Raw genomic sequence first — 23,370 nt, 5'->3', positions numbered from 1 at the left:
ATTTAATTATTGCCGGTCAACACCAATCTATAATCAATCAATGCAGGTCATTGACTAGCCAACAAATCAACGATGGTCAAAATTTGTCAAATTCAATTGTATATTATATAAATATTTAATTATTTTATATGTTTTTATATATTTTTTGAGTTTATATTTATTTTTTAATTTTAATAAACATGTCTACCACATGCAATGTTCTATCTGGTTGGAGGTGCCACATAACACATTCTAATTAATGTCGCATGTTTATTGGTGTCATTACAAAAATTAGTCTAAATCTAGTAATAGAATGATAATAGCACGACAAAAATGTTTAGGTATCAAAGTGAAAAAAACATATATAATTCAAGGGCTAAATTAAGTATTAAAACTAAAAATTGCACAAATGAGAAATGTAACTATCTCACAATTGGTAAATCTTCTTTCTTTTTTTTCCTTTTTTTTAAAGTTTTTTTGATTTTCTTGTTAGTTTTTTAGTCATAATTATTGAAATACCTCAACATTGATGGGTTTTTGGGTTTGAGCCCTTAACCCTTATTTTTTTGGATTGACATCTTCAACGTTACGAATTTTTCTAAAATCAACCAAATTTTAACAGTAAGCATGAGTTGACCATAAATCAAACCACAAGTCAATGAAGTAGCTTATGTGGCCACATAAGCACGATGCAACACCCCAAACCTGGCCTAGAATTTATAACGAATATTGAAGAATTACATCAACTTCTTTAAAAGCTTTTGTTTTAATCAAACTCAGTACGTGTTTCGAAAGCATAAAATTTGGCAAAATTCTCACAGATATTTAGAAAAACTAAAGTCTGGAGACACTTAATTTGAATTCAAAATCATGTGTTTTGAAAGTACTAATGTTGGCAGATCATTTCTAATACTAAGGCAAACATTCGTTAAAAACCATATAATTATTTTATAGAAAAACACTTGAGTGATTATTTAATCTTTGTAGCGGAAATTTCTGAAGTTTTAGTTTTCAAAACTGAATTCCAACTTGTCAAATTCGTATGATTTTGCAATTTTACGTTTAATAACACCCAAAAACTGACAATAGATCAAACACCCAAAAGCAAACCCAAATCCAAAAACTTAGTACAAAAATTCAAAAGTCCAGAAAAATTAATTAAAATAATTCGAACCATTTTATGTGGAAAATCAAGCTGAGCTCCCGCATACCTAAGAGGATAACAAACAAAAAGTGAGCTTTACGAGCTCAGTGTGTAACACAACCCAAGCAACAAATTAAATATGCATAAATAAAAGATAAGTTTTCAGATGCAAATTCAAACATATTCTCATATACATAATCAGATGTATTTTCAGATTCAGTTACAAATGCAGACGTAGATTTAGATACAGATGCAATCACAAATCCTACAACCATCCACTACACACTAACTCCGTCCAACCAATTACACCAATTAAGACTACGATAACCCATCCATCTAATCACATCGGGTCATGGTTGTATACCACTAATAAAGGTGCAGTTGAGCTACCAGAAAGATTTTGCGATTTAATTGCCAAAATTGCAGTAATATTGTCAGAATACACTTCCTCCTTTCAATATCAACCCATCCCATACGTGTGATATGACATACAGAAACAGAATCAGAATAGTGGCATGCTTAACATGCAATCACATATGGGGATTTCAAAAGTTTATCTCGTATTAAGAGTTCGGATTAATAGAAACAAAATTGTGCTATAATATCACAAAACATGAGTGTCAAAATGCAACATATTCATTATCACATAACAAATAGAAGACCACAAAATACAAGTTAGAGCACTTACCTTAGATTTAGAATTATTAAGCATTTTAGTACATCTCAATCGTCACTTAATTACGTTTCAAAACATATACTAATCATAATTGTTAGGATTTCGACCCGATTAAGCAACGAACAAGAAAATAGCAGAATAAATTGAGAAATTGAACACACAAATTTAACGTGGAAAAACCCCTCCAAAGAGGATAAAAAACCACGGGCAAAGATAATTTTATTATAATGGAAAAAGAACGAAGAGTACAAAAGATGGAGATAAAAAACTAAACCCCAAAAACCCGAAAATAAAGAACCCACAAAACGTAAACACAAAATTCTCTAAATGTGTTATGAGTTCTAATCTCTAATGGGTGTTTTCTAAGGTTGTAAAAGAGCCTATTTATAGGCTAAATTCATAAGTCAAATAATAGTAAAATAATCTAAACTAATCAGTGTTTGATTGAAACAAGTAAACAGAGTTTAACTGAAAGACTATTTTTCAAATTTGACTGAAAATAGGAGTCATATTTAACAAATCTCCACCTTGACTCATATTTCCACAACACCATCTTTGCCAAAGCCCGCCACGAGCCTATCTTGAACTATGCAGGGAATTAACTGAGTCGAATTTGTGCTTAGAAATTGGAAGACTTCTAGCCTTCGACTTGTACACTGCCAGATCAAAACTAACCCGGGTCTGATTTTCACGAACACAGTGCCCTAACTTTTCAAAACCTGCATCTAAAAGAGAACCTCTCTTCAACGAAACAGTCATACCTTTTTCCCTCCTATGACCAAGTTGCCTCCGCTCCAAACAAGTTGACTTCAACTCCGTAACGGACGAGGGACGTCCGATTTCACCGGTCACTGTATAACCTTCCAGGATATAAAGACTGCCGGTTCTTTTACCTTTTAACAAAATGAGAGCTCCACGAGATACTTTAATACCGCTCGACTCGATGTTGATTTTGCATCCTTTCAAGTCTAAAATACTTAAGGAGATGAGATTCTTTCGTAAATCAGGTACATATCTGACATCTGAGAGTGTCCTAATCGTCCCATCGTGCATCTTAATTTTAACAGTACCAATACCAATTACCTTACTAGATGAATCGTTTCCCATGCGCACAACTCCACCTTCAATTGAACTGTATGTGGAGAACCATTCTCTATTGGGACACATGTGGAAAGAACATCCTGAATCTAGGATCCACTCGGACGTGAGCTTGGTGTTATCACTTGTTGACACTAACAAGAAATCATCCCCATTTTCATCGGCCAAATTAGCACTAGCTACATCTTCCTCGTTACTCTCAGCAGCTTTTTTATTTCGTAGTTTATAACAATCTGCTTTGACGTGACCTAATTTTTTACAATAGCGACACCTTTTATCTCGTTTCTTTGATGCTACCAAAACTGAAGCTTGCCTATCTGTCTTGCTATCCAAATGAAGCTCATTGTCGAGTTTGTCTCTACTCAACAAATAACCCTTCACATCTTCAAATAAGAGTTTGTCTTTGCCATAAATCAGGGTCTCCCTGAAAGACTTGTATGAAGGGGGTAAAGAGCACAATAATAGCATAGCCTGATCTTCATCGTCAATATGAACCTCAACGTTCTTTAAATCATTTAAAAGAGTAATGAATTGACTGATGTGATCTCTAAGAAGCTCACCTTCGTTCATGCGAAACGTAAATAGACGTTGTTTCAACACTAAACGGTTAGCCAGAGACTTAGTCGCATAAAGAGTTTCTAACCTTTTCCACAAGGCAGATGAGGCCTTCTCCATCAATACCTCCTGCAATACCGTATTTGTGAGGCACAACTGGATTGCAGATAAAGCCTTTTCATCAAGCTCTTCCCATTTTGTTTTATTTAGATTCTCAGGCTTTTTCCCGACAACAACCTTTTTCAAGCCTGATTGAACTAGAATTGCCATCATCCGAACTTGCCACAGATTGAAATTTGTCTCACCATCGAACTTCTCAATTTCAAACCTTGTTGTTGCCATCTCTGAATGGGCTGATCTATGAAAATTGAACTAGCTCTGATACCACTTGTTAGGATTTCGACCCGATTAAGCAACGAACAAGAAAATAGCAGAATAAATTGAGAAATTGAACACACAAATTTAACGTGGAAAAACCCCTCCAAAGAGGATAAAAAACCACGGGCAAAGATAATTTTATTATAATGGCAAAAGAACGAAGAGTACAAAAGATGGAGATAAAAAACTAAACCCCAAAAACCCGAAAATAAAGAATCCACAAAACGTAAATACAAAATTCTCTAAATGTGTTATGAGTTCTAATCTCTAATGGGTGTTTTCTAAGGTTGTAAAAGAGCCTATTTATAGGCTAAATTCATAAGTCAAATAATAGTAAAATAATCTAAACTAATCAGTGTTTGATTGAAACAAGTAAACAGAGTTTAACTGAAAGACTATTTTTCAAATTTGACTGAAAATAGGAGTCATATTTAACAATAATTGATTAACGTTAAAACATAAATAATTAATGCATAGTTTTTACTTGTGAAAAACCTACACTACTTACAGTATCATACTATTAGATTTCATATTTTCAAGTCTTATTTAAATCGAATGAACCCCACTAGAGGTTTATTACAAATTTCAGACTCAAACAAGCCTAGGTGAAAATTTTTGAAAATAAGCCACACGACCTGCCTGATCTCCACGTGTGATCACACAAGCCCGTGTGCCCCGTATGGCCTATTCGAATTTCTTATGTAATCGCACACGCCTGTATGCATCATACAACCAGCCACATGCCCTGTGGTGCATACGACCTAGCACACGGCCAGCCACATGATTGTAAGGGAGTAAGGGAGTTCGTCATCCAGTCTTTCTTTAATATTTGCAGAAATAACACAACACTCCTTGATCCCATGTCCCATGTCCCATTCGCCCACATCCAAAACAAAAATTCGGGAGGTTCTCATATTTAAATGCCACCCAGATTTTCTCTTGAGTACCGATTGTGACAAATACCCCTCTTCTTAATGGTTTTTGGGCATCCTACTGAATCTTCATTCGACAAAATTCACTCTTCAACTCTGATCTAATCACTCCTCCAAATGTAAATCTAATAGCTTGCATCAAATCCTTTCTATCACATTTCGACGGGCATGGACCAATTTTCATTCAAAACGGTAAGAGTACCAACCGAATCTTACTTCTTTCTATAGGATCTACCAACTTTTCAAAAATAATAAGTTGACGATGCAAGAGCCAAAGTCGACCCTCCATGATCATCTCCAAGTCATCCTCAGTGTCAAAAGAAATCATGAATAAATTCTGCCCAGCCACCTGAATATCCATCTTTTTCTTTCTCTTCCAAATACTTTTAAGTTGAGCCTTGAAACTATCTGGATTATACGACTTTCTCATCCAAACAGGGCAAATTAATGTCGGACTTTCACTCGGAACCACCAATGAACTTTTCACTGATAACTGAAGAAGTTCATCTTCTAAGAGGGAGATCTCATCCCTCTCCATGCTCCAACAATGTCACCACCATACTCAAACCTAACCACAACAATCACTGTTTCTCTAGGACACTGAGAGAGAACACTCTTGACTTTTTATAACCTTAGAGTTTTATTATTAGAGAGATTCGAATAAAAAAATTATAGGACATCAATAATGGCGCCATTATTATTACAGTTGTATCGAGGCTGTGTTTGTTTAACGAGTTTTAATATTACATATACACACATCATTGATATTGTTTTTCAAAAAATTCATATTTATATTTTAAATAAATTTAGTTTTTCATTAATTTTATTTTTCAAATTTCACATTTTCAAGTGTTTTAATTTGTAAACTTAAATAAATAACTCAACGAAAAAAAAATCTACTTTTAGTAGAGTTAAAAAAAACTCTTATACATAAAAACAATTTATATTTAAATTACGGGAGGGATCCATTTACTTTGGTGTAAATTTTATATGTATATATTTGATGGTCACTAAACTAACTATAAATACGACAAAGGCAAGCACACATATCAAACAATAGTATAGCTATGGTGAGTAGAGAATATCGTATCCACGAGGACTAAAAGTATTAGTAATTACCAATTTTCTATTATTTAGCCGACAATTTGAAGTAATGTTTTTTAATCTAAATTTACTATACTAATTTAACTAAAAACGCAACAGAAATCGAATCAAAGAAATAATCGAATATTAACCTATGAGATAGACAATACTTAGGAAAGAATCCACCTAGACTTCACCTATTATTATGAATCTGAGTTAAACGATTTATTCATTTGTATCTTGATCTATAGAAATCCCTAAATTATGTTAATATCTCTTTCGAGAGTAAGAACAATTGACTCTAGGTTGATTAATAGAAATCTCTTTCTAAGTAGAACCCCTATCGTTATATTAAATCGATCAATGGATTCCCCTATTAGATTTGACTCTAATCTGGTAGATTTATGTCGTCCTATTTCTAGGATTGCATGCAACTCCACTCAATTATGCTAGATCTACTCTTAAACAAGGACTTTTACTCCACTGCATTAAGCACATTAAACATGAATTAATATCTCGGAAATATTAAAATAAGAAATAAGCATACATAATTGAGAACAAGAATCAAATATTTATCACGTAAAAGCAGACATTAAATAAAAGGATTCATCATGGGTTTCTTCCTCTCTAAGTATCTAGGGAATTATCATAATCTTGAATGAAAACATCTCAAAGTCAGGATAACCACAAGACATAAAGAAATTCAATAAAACTTCGAAATAAATTAAAAGGAGATCTTCGATCTTGATGGAGATCCGCTTCTGAGTTGATTCTGATGGTGTTCTTCGAGTGTTTTCTTTGATATTCTCTGATGGCTCCCTTATGTCTTCTTCTAATTGGTATTTATAAACTTTAGAATGCTTTTTCCGCGTATTTGGGAAGCAGAGTGTGAAATTAGCATGAGCTGGCACATAGGCGTGTGTTAAGCCCGCGTGGCTCATACGGGCGTGTGCCCAGCCCGTCTAGAAATGCCCAGGCCGTGTGACTATTGAAAATAGCTTTATTCGTTCAATTTTAGCTCGTTTTTCATTCCTTTCGCTCCTAAATGCTCTCATAAGTATAGAAACATGAATTTAAAGGATTAGGAGTATCAAATTCACTAATTTGCATAATTAATCATCCAAAACTCATTAAGAATGGGATTAAAATATGTTACTTTTATAGGTTATTAATATTTATTTATATTTATATGATTAATGTTTTAATGATCCAACCATTAAATTTATCGGTAAAACTTTATTTGTTATGCATGTAAATTTTCGAATTGATTTGATATCTCTATCATATCAATCTAAACTAGTGTATATATTAATATTTATTGAATGGTTGAAAGTTTATACATAAAGTAAATAGTTAAAAATTTTAAATTTACGTTAAATTTGACTTGCATAATTTAATAAATAGAATATAAGTCAATGAATTGCTTAACTTTGTTTTATTTTCTCTCTGTGTATAATTAGGGTTTAGAAGTATATAACATTTATTTATTTTTAGTATAATTAAGGTATCGTTTCACTGTTTATGAAGATTAAGGGCACGTTTGGTTCGCTGTATTGGATTAGAGGCGTATTGGATTAGAGGTGTATTGGGATTAGAGGTGTATTGGATTAGAGGTGTAATAGCTAATCCACTGTTTGGTTGAATGTAATGGAATAGAGGCGTAATAGTAATCTTGTGTTTGGTTGAATGGAATAGAGGTGTAATAGCATAATGGAAAAAACTAAAATGACTAGAATACCCTTAGCATAAATTTGTTTTGGTAAATGATTATTGTTATTGTTATTTAAATTATAATAAGATTATTATTATCAATAATAAATAATTTAATCATATTTAAACATAATTATTATTAAATATATTTTAATTAAAATATATAATTTAATAAAATTCTTAATAATTAATATTCTTATGTTAATTTACTCAAATCATAATATATGATACTGTAAAATATAAATTAACATAATTATTATTAAATATATTTTAATTAAACTATATAATTTAATAAAATTCTTAATAATTAATATTCTTATATTAATTTACTCAAATCATAATATATGATACTGTAAAATATAAATTAACATAATTATTATTAAATATATAACTTGAAAATTATATTCTGCATAAACATAATTAACTTATACTAAGAAAAAGTTAGATGAAAATGAAATTGTACATCATAATCAATATGTTCAAAAGTTTTACAACATCAAAAAGTTTGAACATTGATATTTAATGGTGAGAAAGAAATCTTCTGACCCATTCCAATCGGGCAACAGAAGGTAAACTGAAGAAAACGATCATTTGAGTTGGATGATCGGGAATTTTACTCAAAGCATCATACCGCTGATCGTCGGTTAAATTTTATCTCTTAAGAACCTTATCAGGCGCATTCCCAGAGTTGAGCCCAAAGTAATTCATTCTAGGCTTGCATCTCCCTATATTGTTGGATTGTAGCCTGCAAATCTTCTCTCGCTCATGTATTTTAGCATTTCCATTCATCTTGACTATTTATCAAAATGGTGGAAGAAAATAGAAGGGTATGATTGTTGCTCTATCGTTGGAATTATAGAAAGGATGGATTATAGGTTTCTACAGCATCACTTTTATTTGGTGTCTAGATCTACCTTAGTGTTAATAATGGATGGAATCTTGGTCTTTTTTTCTCCTAATGATGATAACTCCTTGAAGGTAGAGACAACTTTTTGCTTATTTCTCAGATGATGTTAACTGTTATAATAATTAAGTTAGACAATATTTAGGGGTGCACAATGGTAATGGTTCACACTATGAATAGTGTAGAGGCTAAGCTCATGTAAATTCCAGGTGCTGGTAAGAATTCTTCCCTATACATCACGAAGAGTGACATTAAGGCTTCCTTGATGTTCTTCACAAAATCCAGGCATATAGGCTTCATACTGGGACCAGCTTCAAAGCAGCAGCGATCGGCATGCTGAAGAACCCGATCGGTTGGCGGCTCGGTTGCAAGTGCAAGTGCTCCTAAAGTATCCATGATCATATTCACCCACAATAGCTGAACAGCTGTCAGAGGAGCACTCCCTGCAGCATAAGAAAATATGAGAAATTTTATATTGTTCGGAGTTTTCGTTTCCTTGATACTTACACTCATGAACACATAACCATATTTCATATTCCTGTTCAAGTGATTATCATTTGCAAAGAAGCTAGAACATTGGTTTAAAATATTAGTAGGCAAACATATTCCGTTGTTACCTGTCAAACATGCTGAGGAGAAGTTAACAATTAAGGCAACAATGTTGACAGTCAGTTGAAACTGTACAAATTTCTGAATATTTATGTACACTGAACGGCCCCATTTGGCCACTGTCAGAATTGTTGAGAAATTGTCATCAAGAATGATGACATCAGCACTCTCCTTAGCCACCTGGAATTGAGAATTGAGATTAGTTGAATCTTGATTTTGGTAAATATCACGCAGTACATATACTTGAGCAAAATATTTTACTAGGATCTAACAAAGAATCATTATCATAACACTAGTATCAGGCGCATGAAAGAATATCAGTTCGCAATTGCTTTACCAGAGTATGCTTGTCCATAGGAGAAGATCGAGCTATCACCTGCAAAACGAGAATTGAGGTATGAATTACAGGATTTATCCTTTTGTTAGAAGCACCTAACTGGTATTTGAAGCAAAAATAACAATGGGAGGACACCTGAATCTTAGGAATTAACTTGAGCAAAGAACTCCAGCAATTTCAGTGCCTCATCGCCAGACCAACTCCAGATAGTCCCTTCTTGCAGTTTACTCCTTAACAGTCCTTGCACCATTACGGCAAAAGTCACTACAGCAAAAAACAGGCCTACCTTCCCAATGATAGTTGCTACTCCATTCAATTTCACCTGCAGTGGGGTCTCATCATCTCCCCCTTCACTGAGGGTTGCCATCAATTTGCCCCATTGAGTTCTCATCCCAACAGTGGTAACCAACATCTTGCATGATCCATCTTGAAGCTTAGTACCAGAAAGCATAAAAGGGTTTTTATCATTCACCACTACTGGCTCACTCTCCCCTGTTAAACTTGATTCATCGATTAGCACGGAAAATCCCGACACAAAAAGGCCATCAGCAGGGACTTGGTCACCAATATTAAGGTGTACAATATCACCAGGAAGCAAATCATATATGGATAATTTCTGCCTACAATCATTTCTTGTTACCTAAATGGTGATTTTCTTTTTCTCCTTGTCCAAATCCTTAAACTGCAAAGATTGGCGATAATCGCTGGTTGCCGTGACGAACACGACTAATAAGATACTTGCAACAATCCCAAGTCCATCATGAGCTCCGGCTGGCCAACCTTCCATTGCTATCCCAACGACCAACGACACAATAGCACATGCCCCAAGGATCATAAGAGTCATATCCTGAAGAGCTTCCCAAACAAAGACCCAGAATCCCTTAGCTTCAGGCTCAGCAAACTTATTGATTCCATAAATCTCTTGTCTTTTACTCAACAAAGCAGCATCAGAACTTAGTCCAGTGTTGGTGGATGTGGAGAGTTTTTCAGCAATGCCACTTACTCCACCATGAAACTTTAGTTTCTTCACATCATGGCCTTCCACAATGGATCCTAACTCATCAGCACAAAGTTGAAAACCAGCAGCTATGACTTGCTCAGGAACAACATAGTCACTAGGTTGTACACCTGCAAAACGAAGATTCATTTATACATATTCAAAGGCGTTTTACGAAATAAAAATGTGAACAAAGTTGAATTTGCAGCAAACGGTCTCACCTGATATAAACTGAAAGGCAGCTTTCGAAACCAGTACAGCAATTCTCAATTTTTCCTGCAATTTTCCATAATAATAACAATCTCTACATTGCCATAATCCTACTACCATATTAGAAACGCAAAGCCAATTAACAAAACTAAAAAATTCTGCTCATTTCTCTCATGATAATCACTAATCAGTATATCTTTACTACATTTAGAAAATGATGAAAAATTGAAAATGATATTTGAGCAATCTCTAAATGAGAGAGTGGATTGAAAAGTGAAGGGACCTGATTAGTGCGACGCATAGCAGCAGCCTCATAACGTTTGGAGAGGTTGGCAGTGAATCGAAACCGCCGTTTCGGATTCTTCACGAAACCAACAACTGTCCTCCATTTTTCCAATGCTTCATCCGACGAATGCTTCGATTTCAAATCGAAGTTCTGGTTCAAATAACTATCCATCAATCCTTTCTTTCAAAAATGTTTCAAATCGCCTTTGTTCCTAAAACAGCTACCTCAGCTTCATTCAAATAATCGAAGAAAAATAACTGTGGAAACCGATTAAAGATAAAAAGAGAGGGGAATTTCCGGTACTGCTTGCAACAGCAACGCGGAAGTTTGTGAGAAAAATTGGTGGGAAATAAATAAGATCAAAATGGAATAGAAAAGAAACTGAGAAAATTCTTTTAAAGAAATGGAGGATCCGAAATTTGATGCAGTTTAGTAGAGTGTTTGAACTGGTATTTTCCTTCTACTATTTAGGAACGGATTTAAAGTCAAAAGTATTCCATTTTTGCAGCAAAACTAAGCACGAAAGGCGAAGCAAGAAATTGGGGCTACTGGCCGAAGGCGAAGCAAGCAATGAAAGAGATAAAGGAGAGACAAACCCAGGAAACAGAGGGCAAATTAGGGCGTGAAACTAAAACGGATGTAAACTGAGGAGGAGTCAGGGATTAGAAAACAGAGATTTTCGGGGATTAGGGCCGTAACGTATTAGGGGTGTATTAGCCAATACATTGAACCAAACAACTGCTTAAGAGGGGCTTAAGTGGGGCCCACGGATTAGGGGTGTATTGGCTAATCCAATACACCCAACCAAACATAGTGTAAATTTTTTAAGGTTGGTGGTTACTGTCTCAACAATATCAACAATATCATCTATAGGGATAGGTAGTAGCCAAAAAGATAGGTAGGGGACTCAGCACTTTGGCTAACTGGGAAAATTCTTTTATAACCTCTCCCCAAAAGTAAAAGATTCAATTTAATCCTTTTAACCTTTGATTAAATGAAAAAAATTATAATTTTAACCCTTTAGAAAAATCAATACTTTAATTTAAACATTTTTAATATAAAAAATTCAAATTTTACCCTAAAGTTTTATAATATTATCTAGGCCTCACCTAAATAAAATTTCTCGTTTCGCCTAGAGTTGATAAAGAAGACGAGGAAGGCGAGGTGTGAGGATAAGTTCAAGAGGAGTTGCTTTGAGCATGGTTGCACTTGCACCTTGGTCGTCATTCATATCAACGGGAGCATTTGAAGGGGTTGTTAAGTCAAACCCTTGTAGCATTCGAGCCATTGTCAAGCATATAGCTTGCAACGCCCAATTCATCCCCGGGCATGCTCGTCTACCAGAACCGAATGGAACCATTTCAAAGTTGTCCCAAAAAAACCACATTTTGATGGCTTGTGAGAAACCTCTCTGACTCAAACTCTTCAGGGTTGGACCAAACTTGTGGGTCTCGGTGCAACTTCCATGCATTAACGAATAAACGAGTGCCCTTTAGAATATTGTAGCCGCTGACACCACAGTCTTCCATGGTATAGCCGTACATGGATATGGAATGATCACCCATTATAGTAGACAGCATCACGTCGATGAAATCTTGGTTATTGTTGTTTGATCCGGTTTTAAGCTTCTTTAGTTTATGTTCATCAACCCAAGTTTCAATAAGTGATTCCATCTCCTTTGAAATACGCTTCATGGATTTCACTTGGCTGCTCCATTTATCCATCCATTTTAGAAACGGAACCACTCGGAAACTGCAGTAACAGTGGCTAACACCGACGCAAATTCTTTGATAAATTTGATGGCACGCTGTGCTTCTTCATTGGCTTCACCATCAGCACGCGAGACATATCTCTTCCCTGCTATCATCCTCACCATCATGTTTACGATCAAAACTTCAAGCCTTGGACCGATCGAGATCTTCTGTCCATTTTTCTTGCAGAACAAGTACAAATCTTTTATAAATGCATTCACCTTCAAGACCTGTACTTGCTTTAATAACGCTACTCTATGAACCAAGAGGAGTTCAACCACCGCTAGCTTGCGAATCACGCCAATACGCCCCGTAAGAAGCAAACCAGAAGCTTGCATGGTCGTAACCGAGGTATGTTCCTGCTTTCGGTCTTGGCCGATTGGCGAAGACCTTATCATTAATGATGAAACAACTTTGACCGCTTCGGGGCTGCTGACGACAACGGTTCGGAATCTACCGACTCTGATTGTGAAGACAGGTCCAGATTTATCGGCCAAGGCTGCAAGGGTTCGAGCACCTGTTTGTTGGGTACGAAGCAGGTGAAGGTTTGAAAGGTAAAGCAGGACAAGTAATTTGCCTGCCTTGTTGTTTCTACAAATAATCCTCCTCCAGCCAAGATTGTATAATATGATAAATCCAAAAAAGTTTGCAACAATTACCGGGTGACCAGATAGTAAATCCACGATCGTCAGAGAAGATTAAGTATCCTTAACTTCAACTCCTAAATGGATTTATAATTTTTTAGGTAGACTGTATAACTTGTTGCTTATTTTATAAAGCAAAAGTTCAGAAACTTGGAACACGCAAGGCAAATTTCTAGGGGGAAGATTCACTCATATACGTATAAAATAATTAAATATTCCTAAGAGGGTAGTAGAGGTTGCTTCTAGGCAAAAAAGGGAGTCTCTACCGGAAGAGAAAACACTGGAATGGATGCCCTGAATTTGGTGCAGAAAAGAGGGTCCCTAGCTAGCTGTACAAGAGCTGCGTGCATGGGCAAGGCAGCCATGCCCATATTTTTCAAAGGAACCGAACCTTTTACGAGACCCTGACTTGTCCATTGTATCCCATGCTTTTTTGGGAACAAGAAACAGCAAAAACTAACATGTGATTTAAGTTTTAAACTATATCAATATTAGTCTTAAACTATCATTTTATTTTTAAATTCGACGCTAAATTTTTAAACATTTTATTTTTAAATTCGACTCTAAATTTTTAAACATATTGCAAACGGCAACTAGATGAAGAAAAACAGAGAAGGGATAAATGAAGAGGAAAGTAAGTGGAAGGCTTTGTTTCTAATCCATTGAAAAACAAGTAATCTGAAAATTAATATTTTGAAAGATTTAAATTTTTTAATGATAATTCATAATAAATAAATAATTTTTTTTAATAAAAATGTGAAAAATGATAAACAGATAATGAGTTAATGTAGAATTTTTTTTAGTTCTTTTTATTTTATTTCTTTTAACATCATCCTATAAATATTTTATTTTTAAAATTTTTAAAATTATGTTTATCAAATAGTCTAATCACATTTTTTGTATTTAATTTTAAGATATATAACAAAATGAAGGATATACATACAGTTTCATTAGATTAATTATCAGTCCAAAGCCAGAAGGAAAATTTAGCTGCTCATAATGCAAAGAAAACCATTAAGAAAATAAAATGAAAATTAGGCTCCGTTTGTATAGCTGTAAAAGCTTTTCCGTAAAAGCTTTTCAGCATTTTCTGTTGTTTGTTTGGTTGGAAATGATTTTTCACTGTAAAATATTTTACATAACACGGGAAAAGGAAGTGTTTTTTTTGGGGAAAATGTCTTACCGTTTCTAATTCGGTAAGACATTTTCCAAAGTTTTTCCTCTTCACATCCCATCATCTTGAAACGCTTTCTCCTTCTCCTTCTCCTTCCCCTTCCCCTTCCCTTCATTGCGTCCCCGACCCAGAATTCATCTCTGTATCAAAAACAATCAGCAGTAGTTTCATTGACAAAAAGAAAAAAGCCCTATCCATTTCTAGTCTTCATTGCCGCGTTTTTTATTTTCACTACGATTCTTTTACATTAATTACTCTGCCGCCGGCGTTCAACGTCGATTACTCGACTGCTAGTGATTTGGTTCTTTTTCCAAAAGGCGGTTTAAGGCTTTAGGTTTTGCGGAGAATGGGAGGAAGTCGGAGTTACTCAGCGAATCCCAGTGATTACAAGCTTCTAGAAGAGGTTGGTTATGGCGTCAGTGCTACTGTTTATAGAGCGATCTTCCTTCTACTAACGACATCATATGAAATGCTTGGATCTCGATCGTTGCAACAGTTTTAGGTGATTGTTATTTGCAGCCCATGGTATGATCTCTTGAAATTTTGTTCAGTGACAGTATTATGTGATATGATTCAGGGATTAATCGAAGGAATCAATTCTGTTCTTAATAAGAGGAAGGAAGATGAAAAGTCTCCAGCAGAACTGACGTGTACAGATATCATCAAGTGCATACAGTCTGAAAGAGTTAAATTTTGAGGAGTTAACCTTTCTGGCCTTGATCTCTCTAAATTGGTAAATAATTTCTGATCCCAAATTTTTGACAAAATCTTGTGGGAAACTCTTATTTTCGAGAAGTAGAATCCTTGTTCGCAGGAAGCGAGACTCGGTCTCATTGATCTTTTGTTTGTAGCTTTTGTGTATGCCTTTTGGCTCTAATACTAGTTTTCTCATTTTCGTTGATCCATGATGATGGTGGTTATTTGTGGCATTTTCTTTTAGATTGTTGAATGTGTGTGTGTGTTTCAGTTTTAATCCGAATGTTTGATGTCTCTCTTTATTATCATTTTATCCCTTGTGGTTCAACTTCAAGTCTAATGAAGAAGCAGAAGTAATGTAATGTCGCTTGTTATTGCACTTTGGATTCATCATTTCCTTTTTCCCTCTTTATTTGTGCAGGATCTTTCATTTGTGGATTTCAGCTTTGCCTGTCTCAAAAATGTATTTTTCTCACGTACAAATCTTCAGTGTTCAAAATTTTGGGTATGTCTGATTCTTAAGTGAAGTATGTGATTAACTGTCAATGCTTTAATTAAATTTAAGCCCATACTTATAATAAACCTCTTTGTTTTTGTAACAGCATGTGGATGCTGTGGGTTCGAATTTTCACAATGCAACTTTGCGCGAGTAAGATCCTCAGAATTATTTATCCGTTTTGGAGAGTGCATTTTCTTGTGAACTTTGTTTGCAACGGTTTTTTTTTTTGCCTAGGGAAGGTGTGAATTTACCGGGGCAAATCTTCGTGGGGCTTTACTAGCTGGGGCGAATCTTCAGAGTGCAAATCTTCAAGGCAAATACTTGCCATCTTTCTATAGTTAGTAGATTTCTTACTAAATGTCTATATTCTTGAAGTACCAAAGTCCAATACCTATGTTAGATGCATGTCTGGATATAGATATAGAGATACAGTCTTATAAAGACTCTTCAAATACATGGAACTCCTGAAACAAAAAAATTGAACATATCCATAGCGGACATTCAGACCTAAATGTTGTTACTATTTATTGTTAAGGTTTAAATATTGATGTATCATCATCAATTACATTGTTGCAGATGCTTCTTTGATAGATTGTAGCTTCTGTGGGGCTGATCTTCATTCTGCACACTTACAGGTGATTCACCAAATTAAAATAAAAAAGCAAAGGTGGTTCATTGAATTGAATAGAATGTGCATATATAAAGTAGGAAATTACAAGATCTTAGGTTATTATAAATTCCTTAAGCTTGTTGGAATAATATTTTCAGATTCGTGATTGTTTGAGCTATAATGGTTCGGTTGAATGATTAAAATTAAAATTACATGCTTAGTGTGTTAGTTGTGTTATTGTAAACTATTAATATGCTTAATCTCTGGACTTTTAGAGTGCTGATCTTACTGATGCCAACTTAGAGGGAGCTAATCTTGAAGGAGCCAATTTGAAGGTAAGGGACCCTTAAGCATGGCGTTTACAAGTCAATTGCTTTATCACATGTATCATTTTATTTATGTGAAGTTATCATTAGGCACCCAAACAGAAAATACTAGGGTTCTATAACTTAATTTGATATGTGCGATAACTTATCCTGATAACTCTAGCAAGCTCGATATTTTGATAAACATTCGAATGAATTGTTTTGACCCAACATGTTTAGTGTGATTAAGTTCATTGTGATGAACATGGTCTTCAGGGTGCGAAATTAAGCAATGCAAATTTGAAGGGTGCAAACCTCCAAAGGGCTTATTTACGACATGTTAATCTTCGTGATGCGATAAGTATATGAAGTTTTTTTAGTGTGCAATTTCCTTGTTTAAAAATGTTTTAAACTTGCTAAAAATGCAACAATTGCATATGTTATTTACTTAATTAAATAAATGGTAGCGAGTTATTTACATTTTCTTCTTTGGTTGTTTTGTTGGATCTTTATGCTGGTATGAGTGATGGAATTTTGATGAAATTTCTGGCTGTCGAAGGATCTGCTAAGTTAATATACTGCCTTATGGTTGTTTATTGTTGTTCAAAGCATGATGAAATAAACGTGTTAGGTGTTTCTTAATATCTTAGAAAAGATATGGGTTTCATTGATATTGTGTTTCAATGGTCTCTTGAAGACATATTCAACGATAATCTTTATAAGGATCAGGTGGGTTTGCTTTGTTCTCCATCATAATCATCATTATCACCCTTGAATCTTTGGTTTTCTTTTTTTGTTAGACCTTATTTATGGGTTTTCTTTCTAGCTTTTGGAATATCCACTTTTATGGAAGTTGAAAATGATTGCTCTTATACTTAAAAATTGCTGTAGTAGTGAACTGGAATAAACTTTCTTTGTGTGTGTGTGTGTTGCAGCCCTAGCCCATTTCTGCATTCTATATTATGAACATCTTACTTTTAGTCGGTCATTGGCAACTAGCTAAAAGTGGCATATAGTTACGTAAGTAGTGAATCGTGTATAAGACTTGTGAAATTTTTGCTAACAAGGGAATTAGGAACTAGTAGTAGCTAAAACAAAATAACTTGTTATTTTCTTTGTATCAAACTCTTTTGAAATATCGTCAGTCATTTTACTCTTTCAATAGCCTATTATTGCCAAAGCCAATATCTGCTCGTAAAAAAAAAAGCAGCACTTGATTAGCTCCCTTTTCCCTCGCTTACATCGTCTTCCCCATTTATATATACCAAATTTTGACTGCCATTCATGAGGCCTCCATTGCTAGTTCTTCTTCAAGGGGTTTATACAGATACAAGAAAAGGACAATAAGAAAAAAAAAATGAAGTCCATTGATACAATAGCTTCTCTTGTCGTAGTTAATTTGAACTATATATATATGTATGTAATTTGTTTAATATATTGTTCCACTTTTGACCAATTTTTCATTGTAGGGTGGTAATGGTTGAACCAGTTCTGTTTTTTTGATATGTTTTAAATAATTTAGCATTTTACTCACCAATCATTGTGTTATTGTCTAAACTTTGGTTGATTTCAATTTATGTTAATATTCTAGCTTAATAATTAAGTATTATTATATATTTAATTTGATTTATTTATTTATAAAAAAATCATTGCAATATATGTAAAAACAATTTAAAATATAAATTTATTAACTAATATATGTAAAAACAGTTTTTCCAGAAAATATTTTTAGGAAATCTGCCAAACAACAGAAAATATTGTACACACATTTATCCAAACACCAGAAAAGTAAATTATTTTCAGAAAAGTAAATCATTTTCCGGAAAACATTTTACTGGCAAACAAACAGTTTTGGAAAAGAAATAGAATGGTGGTGGTGAAGTCCACCAAACTATTGCCAAAAAAACACAGGAAGGTTTGTTGCCAAATTACTCTCTTTCATGCAAAGTTGGCCGGCTGTCCTTGTGGCCTAAGTGAAGTGAATGTATCTTAAATTGAGAAAATTGGAAAGAACATATAGAAGAGTAATTGGCAATTTAATCATGCTATTATATAATCAGATGGAGCCGATTATAAGTGGAGATCGGAGAATTAGAGTTATTAAATCCAAATTTTAAAGGTTACATTTGATGGTTTGAAAGGCGTCTTTAAATTGAGCATATATGGTGGGTTAGTAAGTGATGTGTCAATCTCTTGGCTTCACGAATCTCCCACCCAATTTCATGGTTACAGCCAGCTGTTGGAGCAACACAAAAAGAATGGTTATCATTCAGGAGGGAAGAGAAAGCTTCAAGAAAAGTGAGAGTGCCTCTCCAATTTTTGTAGTTTGTAAGAAAATCTTAGCAAGTTAGTTACTTGATTAGTTTTGTGTTAATTCTCTATCTTCAAGTGAACTAATTGAGGAGAATAATCAGAATTAGAGCTACCCATTTGATTTATTCAAATAAGGTTAAAGACAGATGACAATTTTATATTGAATTTTAATGATAGCTAAGCTTTGATTGTGTAGTACTTTTTTTTAAAGCTAAATGGAAATATGGAGGTAAGATCAAGATAAGTTTATGTTATAAATTGTTTGCCATTAGTTGGATTGATTGTGAGAGGTGAATTGGTAATGAGTCTTAACAAATATTGAAATAGAGAGAAGTCGATAAAATTGTATAAGCATTTGTAAATAACAAGGTAAATCTTGTTGAGTATAGTTGGCATGTCATAAAATAATAGTATTGTGTCTTTGATTATTATTGTGTGTATGTTATGGAGTTAGAATATTAGTTTAGCAAATCACACAGCCTTAGGCAATCTCTTGGATTCAAATCCTGCCTAAGTCAGCCTACTTTCGAAAAATAAGAATTCTCAACAGAAATTCTCTAAGGTTCCGAAGAAAACTCGAAAGAAAAAAGAAGATATAAATGAACAGAAAGTCGCAAAAAAATAGCGCACACCAAGTGTTTGAGTAAATGCTCTCAAAAGTAGTTTCTTATTTTGAGGGTTTACAATTGAGTGGATACAAATAGGGGGAAGGCCTCTATTTATAGTTGAGCTCCCCCAAAACCAATAGTATAGATTGAGTTACATCGATGATCAAGATTTGTGTCTATCTACAAGATGAGAGTCCTAAGTGACTTAAACTCTATACATCTTCATCCTTTAGGATTTACATTAATTACCCTAGTACCTCTACTTTTATTGGAGTGTTTCATTGGACCACCAAGGCTTCAGGTAGATGAGCTTATCCGTATATTCCACGATTTGTGCCAGTTCAACTGTGTCTGAGTTCCATTTAATCTGTCGACTTGCATGGGACGTTCTATACACAATGGTTACGGAATTTTATCTGCGCGTATGACATGTACGGGTTGCTTGTGCCGTAGGTGTTTTGTTAGTGCTTTAAGTACTAGCATGTATGGTTGGTTTATTAGTAACACTCTATATCTCCAAATTTCTGTTATTGTTATTACTAGTGTTGTATGCATTCATGGCGTGTGGGTCGGATATCTATGTATCTAATCTTAGTCTCTATTATTTTTTACAAAAAGGGTGTTACTAAATTAAATCACTGTAAAGAATTATGATGAACAAATTAAGATTTGTACTTGACATTGGATATGACTTTGGATCTGTATATTGTGTAATACTAATGTAAATATTATTGATTGTACTTATCAAAATGAATATTGAGTATTGTAGGAACTTCGGTTTACTCTTTGTTCAAACTGATGTTTAAATAGAAGTTCAAACACAAGTTCAGACAGAATACAAGTAGTAAGCAAATAAGAGGAGAGAAACACATGGGATTTGTTAATGCAATTCAGATTCACAAATCCTACTTTGTGGAGTCTCGCTTGGTTAATGATTTTTATTCAACAATTATTCAGATTACCTATTTGCTTAAACTCAATCTATCCTTATACAAATAAGTAATTATAGCCCAACAATGACTAAGTGAGCAATTAAAGGAAATAAGATATGTAGCTCATTTCTTACCACAAATCTTCAAAAATATTACATTGTTAATGATTGCTTCATTATTTCTCACCAAAACTTCAAAAAGAAAATATTTTCCAAAAAAGTCTAGAAGAAGCTATAGGTTGCTTGATTTGCATATGATGATGGAAGAGGTTATGGCCTTGAAAGGGTCAGAGAAGATGGTGAGTTAGATAGAAGAGAAGTAATAAGACATAAGGAGCTAATGAGGCTTTGATCAATGGTAAGATTGGGGTGTTGGAAACTTTGAGATTTCGTATTCAACTCTCATCCTATGTAAATATGTGGATTCCTTTTTAGACTTATTATGATAATTTAGTTAATGATAATACTCTAAAATGACATACTTTTATGTGTTAATTGCATATATATTTTGAATATGATTCTACTAACTTGTGCTTTTTTATAGTTTTTTATCTTGTATGGACTAAATTGAAGGTAAAAAGAAATTTGGGGGAAAAAAGTGTGAATTTAAAGATAAAACAGGTCAGCATGCGAAATAGGAAAGAAGTGGCACAAAAAATATAAAGTGTGAAAGACTTGGGGGAAAAAATTCAAAGAAGAGATTTATAAAAATAAGACTCCATTTAAATTTGAATTTTATTAGGATTATTGTTAGGATCATTATTTAGATTTAATTTTAACTTTTATCTTCATTTATCTTTTAGAGTTTAAATAGGAACAAACTAAGTTTTTTATGTACTATAAATAGGGGAAGGAGTGATATAAATATGAACTCATCTTTTCTATAAAAACTTCATCTCCCTAAAGCTTTTAGCTTTTGTTCCTTTTATTATTCAATAAAATTTCATTTGATTAAACTCATTTCTTTTTTCCCAAAAAGCATAAGCCACTAAACCATCTAGCCAAAGGTTGTCGAGATGCCACCAAAAAGGTTCATGAGGCTTGAAATCCACACTTTGCCTTCTCAACGAGTATTCATCGTTTCTCCGCATTACGAGACTGATGCTTTCGTCCATGTCTTTCCAAAAGTGATCTTTTCATCTTGTGCAAAGGCGACAACTTTATATGTTTTGGGAAGGTTACACAGTCGGTTCGTTAGCTTACTTCATCAGTGGTTGTTGAGCCCAAGAGACAAAATGACGTGGCATTCGCCATTGAGAAGTGATGATATAATGTAAGACGGTCCTAAAAAAGTGACCGTTGGTTAGATTTAGGTTCCTCTAAATCGTAAGGTTAAAATCTAAGTGGAGCTAGTGGTCGTAGGGATTGTCTTCCACTATAACTGGCTTATTCTGTCATTAGAAGGATCACCTAAAAGCCTAGGATTGAACCTAAGGAGGATCGAGATAACTAGAGGCTGGAATCTCACAATCAAAGAATCACTTTTCTCAATTATGTTTCTTTTTACAATTTCGATTTCAATTTATACAATTTCAACCCCTCTATATTTTAAATTATGTTTTTTTAGGTACGCCACTTTTTCTTGGACACGACTATGCTCGGGATCTCGAGGAACAATAATTTGTGAAAATCTAGTCCCTCAGGATTTGACCTTACTTCCCTTATAATATTCTTTTTCGTTATTTCATATGGAAAGGTTATTTTTGGTTCTTTCAATGATACACCAAATTTTGGCGCCGTTGCCAAGGACTGGTAACGTACTAATCTTGTTTCTTTTGTTTCTTATGACCAGATCTACTCTAGGTATTCTTATGTTATATTCAGAAATAGAGAAGACTGCAAAAGCTAATCACAAGGAAACAAAGCTACGTAAAAACCAGTCAGAGATGGTAGGGACTCAGAGTAACCCACCGCCGAAAATAGAAGCAGGCGTCAAAGTTGAGTCTAAGGTTAACGAAAACCCTACTCAAACACTTGAAAATGAAATAATAGGAGTCGATCCACCAAAAGAAGTGTTTAACGCTAGGTTTAACAAAAACTCGAATCTAGCATATCAATCTATGGCTCAAACGATCTGACAATTGGCCGAAGCTCCTTCAGAACAACTGTCATTATACTTTGCGTGTCCTACTATGGATACTAATTTTGAATTGAAGTTATAATTAATCCAGTTACTACCGACTTTTCGCGGATTACAAAATGAAAATCCACAAAAACATCTAAAAGAGTTTCATATAGTTTGTCTTTGTATGAAACCTTAAAGTGTAACTTATGATCAAATCAAATTGCATGCTTTCCCTTTTCCTTTAACAGATTCTACTAGGTAATGGTTGTTTTATCTATCTCCTGGATCTATTACAACTTGGATTGATCTTTCTCGTTTGTTTTCAACAGGTTATTTCCAGTATCGCGTGCAGCTGAGTTAAAAAGAAATATCGTTAGGATAAGGCAAAAAGATGTGGAATCTCTTTACACTATTGGGAATGATTCAAGAAGTTGTGTGCAAGTTGCCTACAACATAGGATAACAGAACAGTCTCTGCTCCAATACTTCTATGAGGGCTTAAAGCCTATAAAGATGAATATTGTAGATTCCGTCAGTGGAGAAGCATTGGTCAACATGACTCACAACAGGCAAGGGACTTGAAATCCACAATGGCTGTAAATACTCAGCAATTCCGAGCCAATCCTAAGCCTACCAAAGGGTTCACCAGCTAAGTATTTTAGCTTTAGAAGATAAATTTGATCGACTTATTAATATCATGAATTCTCTTTTTGCAGCAAAAACAGGACCAACCCAACCATGCGGAATTTGTGTAACATTCGAACATACAACAAACACATGCCCTAGTTTGTGTGATGACACTATGGCCTATTTGGATGTTGTGGGGAATTTTTCTAGACCACCCCAAAGGTGATATGACCCTTATGCTAATACCTAG

The 23,370-nt window shown here is 34.2% G+C and overlaps 1 protein-coding gene and 2 pseudogenes across 1 annotated transcript; 1 reads left to right on the top strand and 2 right to left on the bottom strand.

Moving 5' to 3' along the window:
* Nucleotides 1-8,534: 8,534 nt before the first annotated feature.
* LOC121203691 (calcium-transporting ATPase 2, plasma membrane-type-like) lies at nucleotides 8,535-11,674 on the bottom strand (annotated as a pseudogene).
* Nucleotides 11,675-12,030: 356 nt separating this feature from the next.
* LOC121203690 (protopine 6-monooxygenase-like) lies at nucleotides 12,031-12,622 on the bottom strand. The gene is made up of 2 exons (XM_041074128.1): nucleotides 12,306-12,622; nucleotides 12,031-12,235 (listed from the first exon to the last, which is right to left on the bottom strand). The coding sequence occupies exons 1-2, from the start codon at nucleotides 12,620-12,622 to the stop codon at nucleotides 12,031-12,033; spliced, it is 522 nt and encodes a 173-aa protein (XP_040930062.1).
* Nucleotides 12,623-14,307: 1,685 nt separating this feature from the next.
* Nucleotides 14,308-17,055, top strand: LOC107953043 (FH protein interacting protein FIP2-like; annotated as a pseudogene).
* The last annotated feature ends 6,315 nt before the right edge of the window (nucleotides 17,056-23,370 follow it).

Source organism: Gossypium hirsutum, chromosome A07 (genome assembly GCF_007990345.1).
Source record: "Gossypium hirsutum isolate 1008001.06 chromosome A07, Gossypium_hirsutum_v2.1, whole genome shotgun sequence".
In the NCBI taxonomy this organism is placed as follows: domain Eukaryota; kingdom Viridiplantae; phylum Streptophyta; class Magnoliopsida; order Malvales; family Malvaceae; genus Gossypium; species Gossypium hirsutum.
This window is presented reverse-complemented; position numbering and strand designations above follow the sequence as displayed.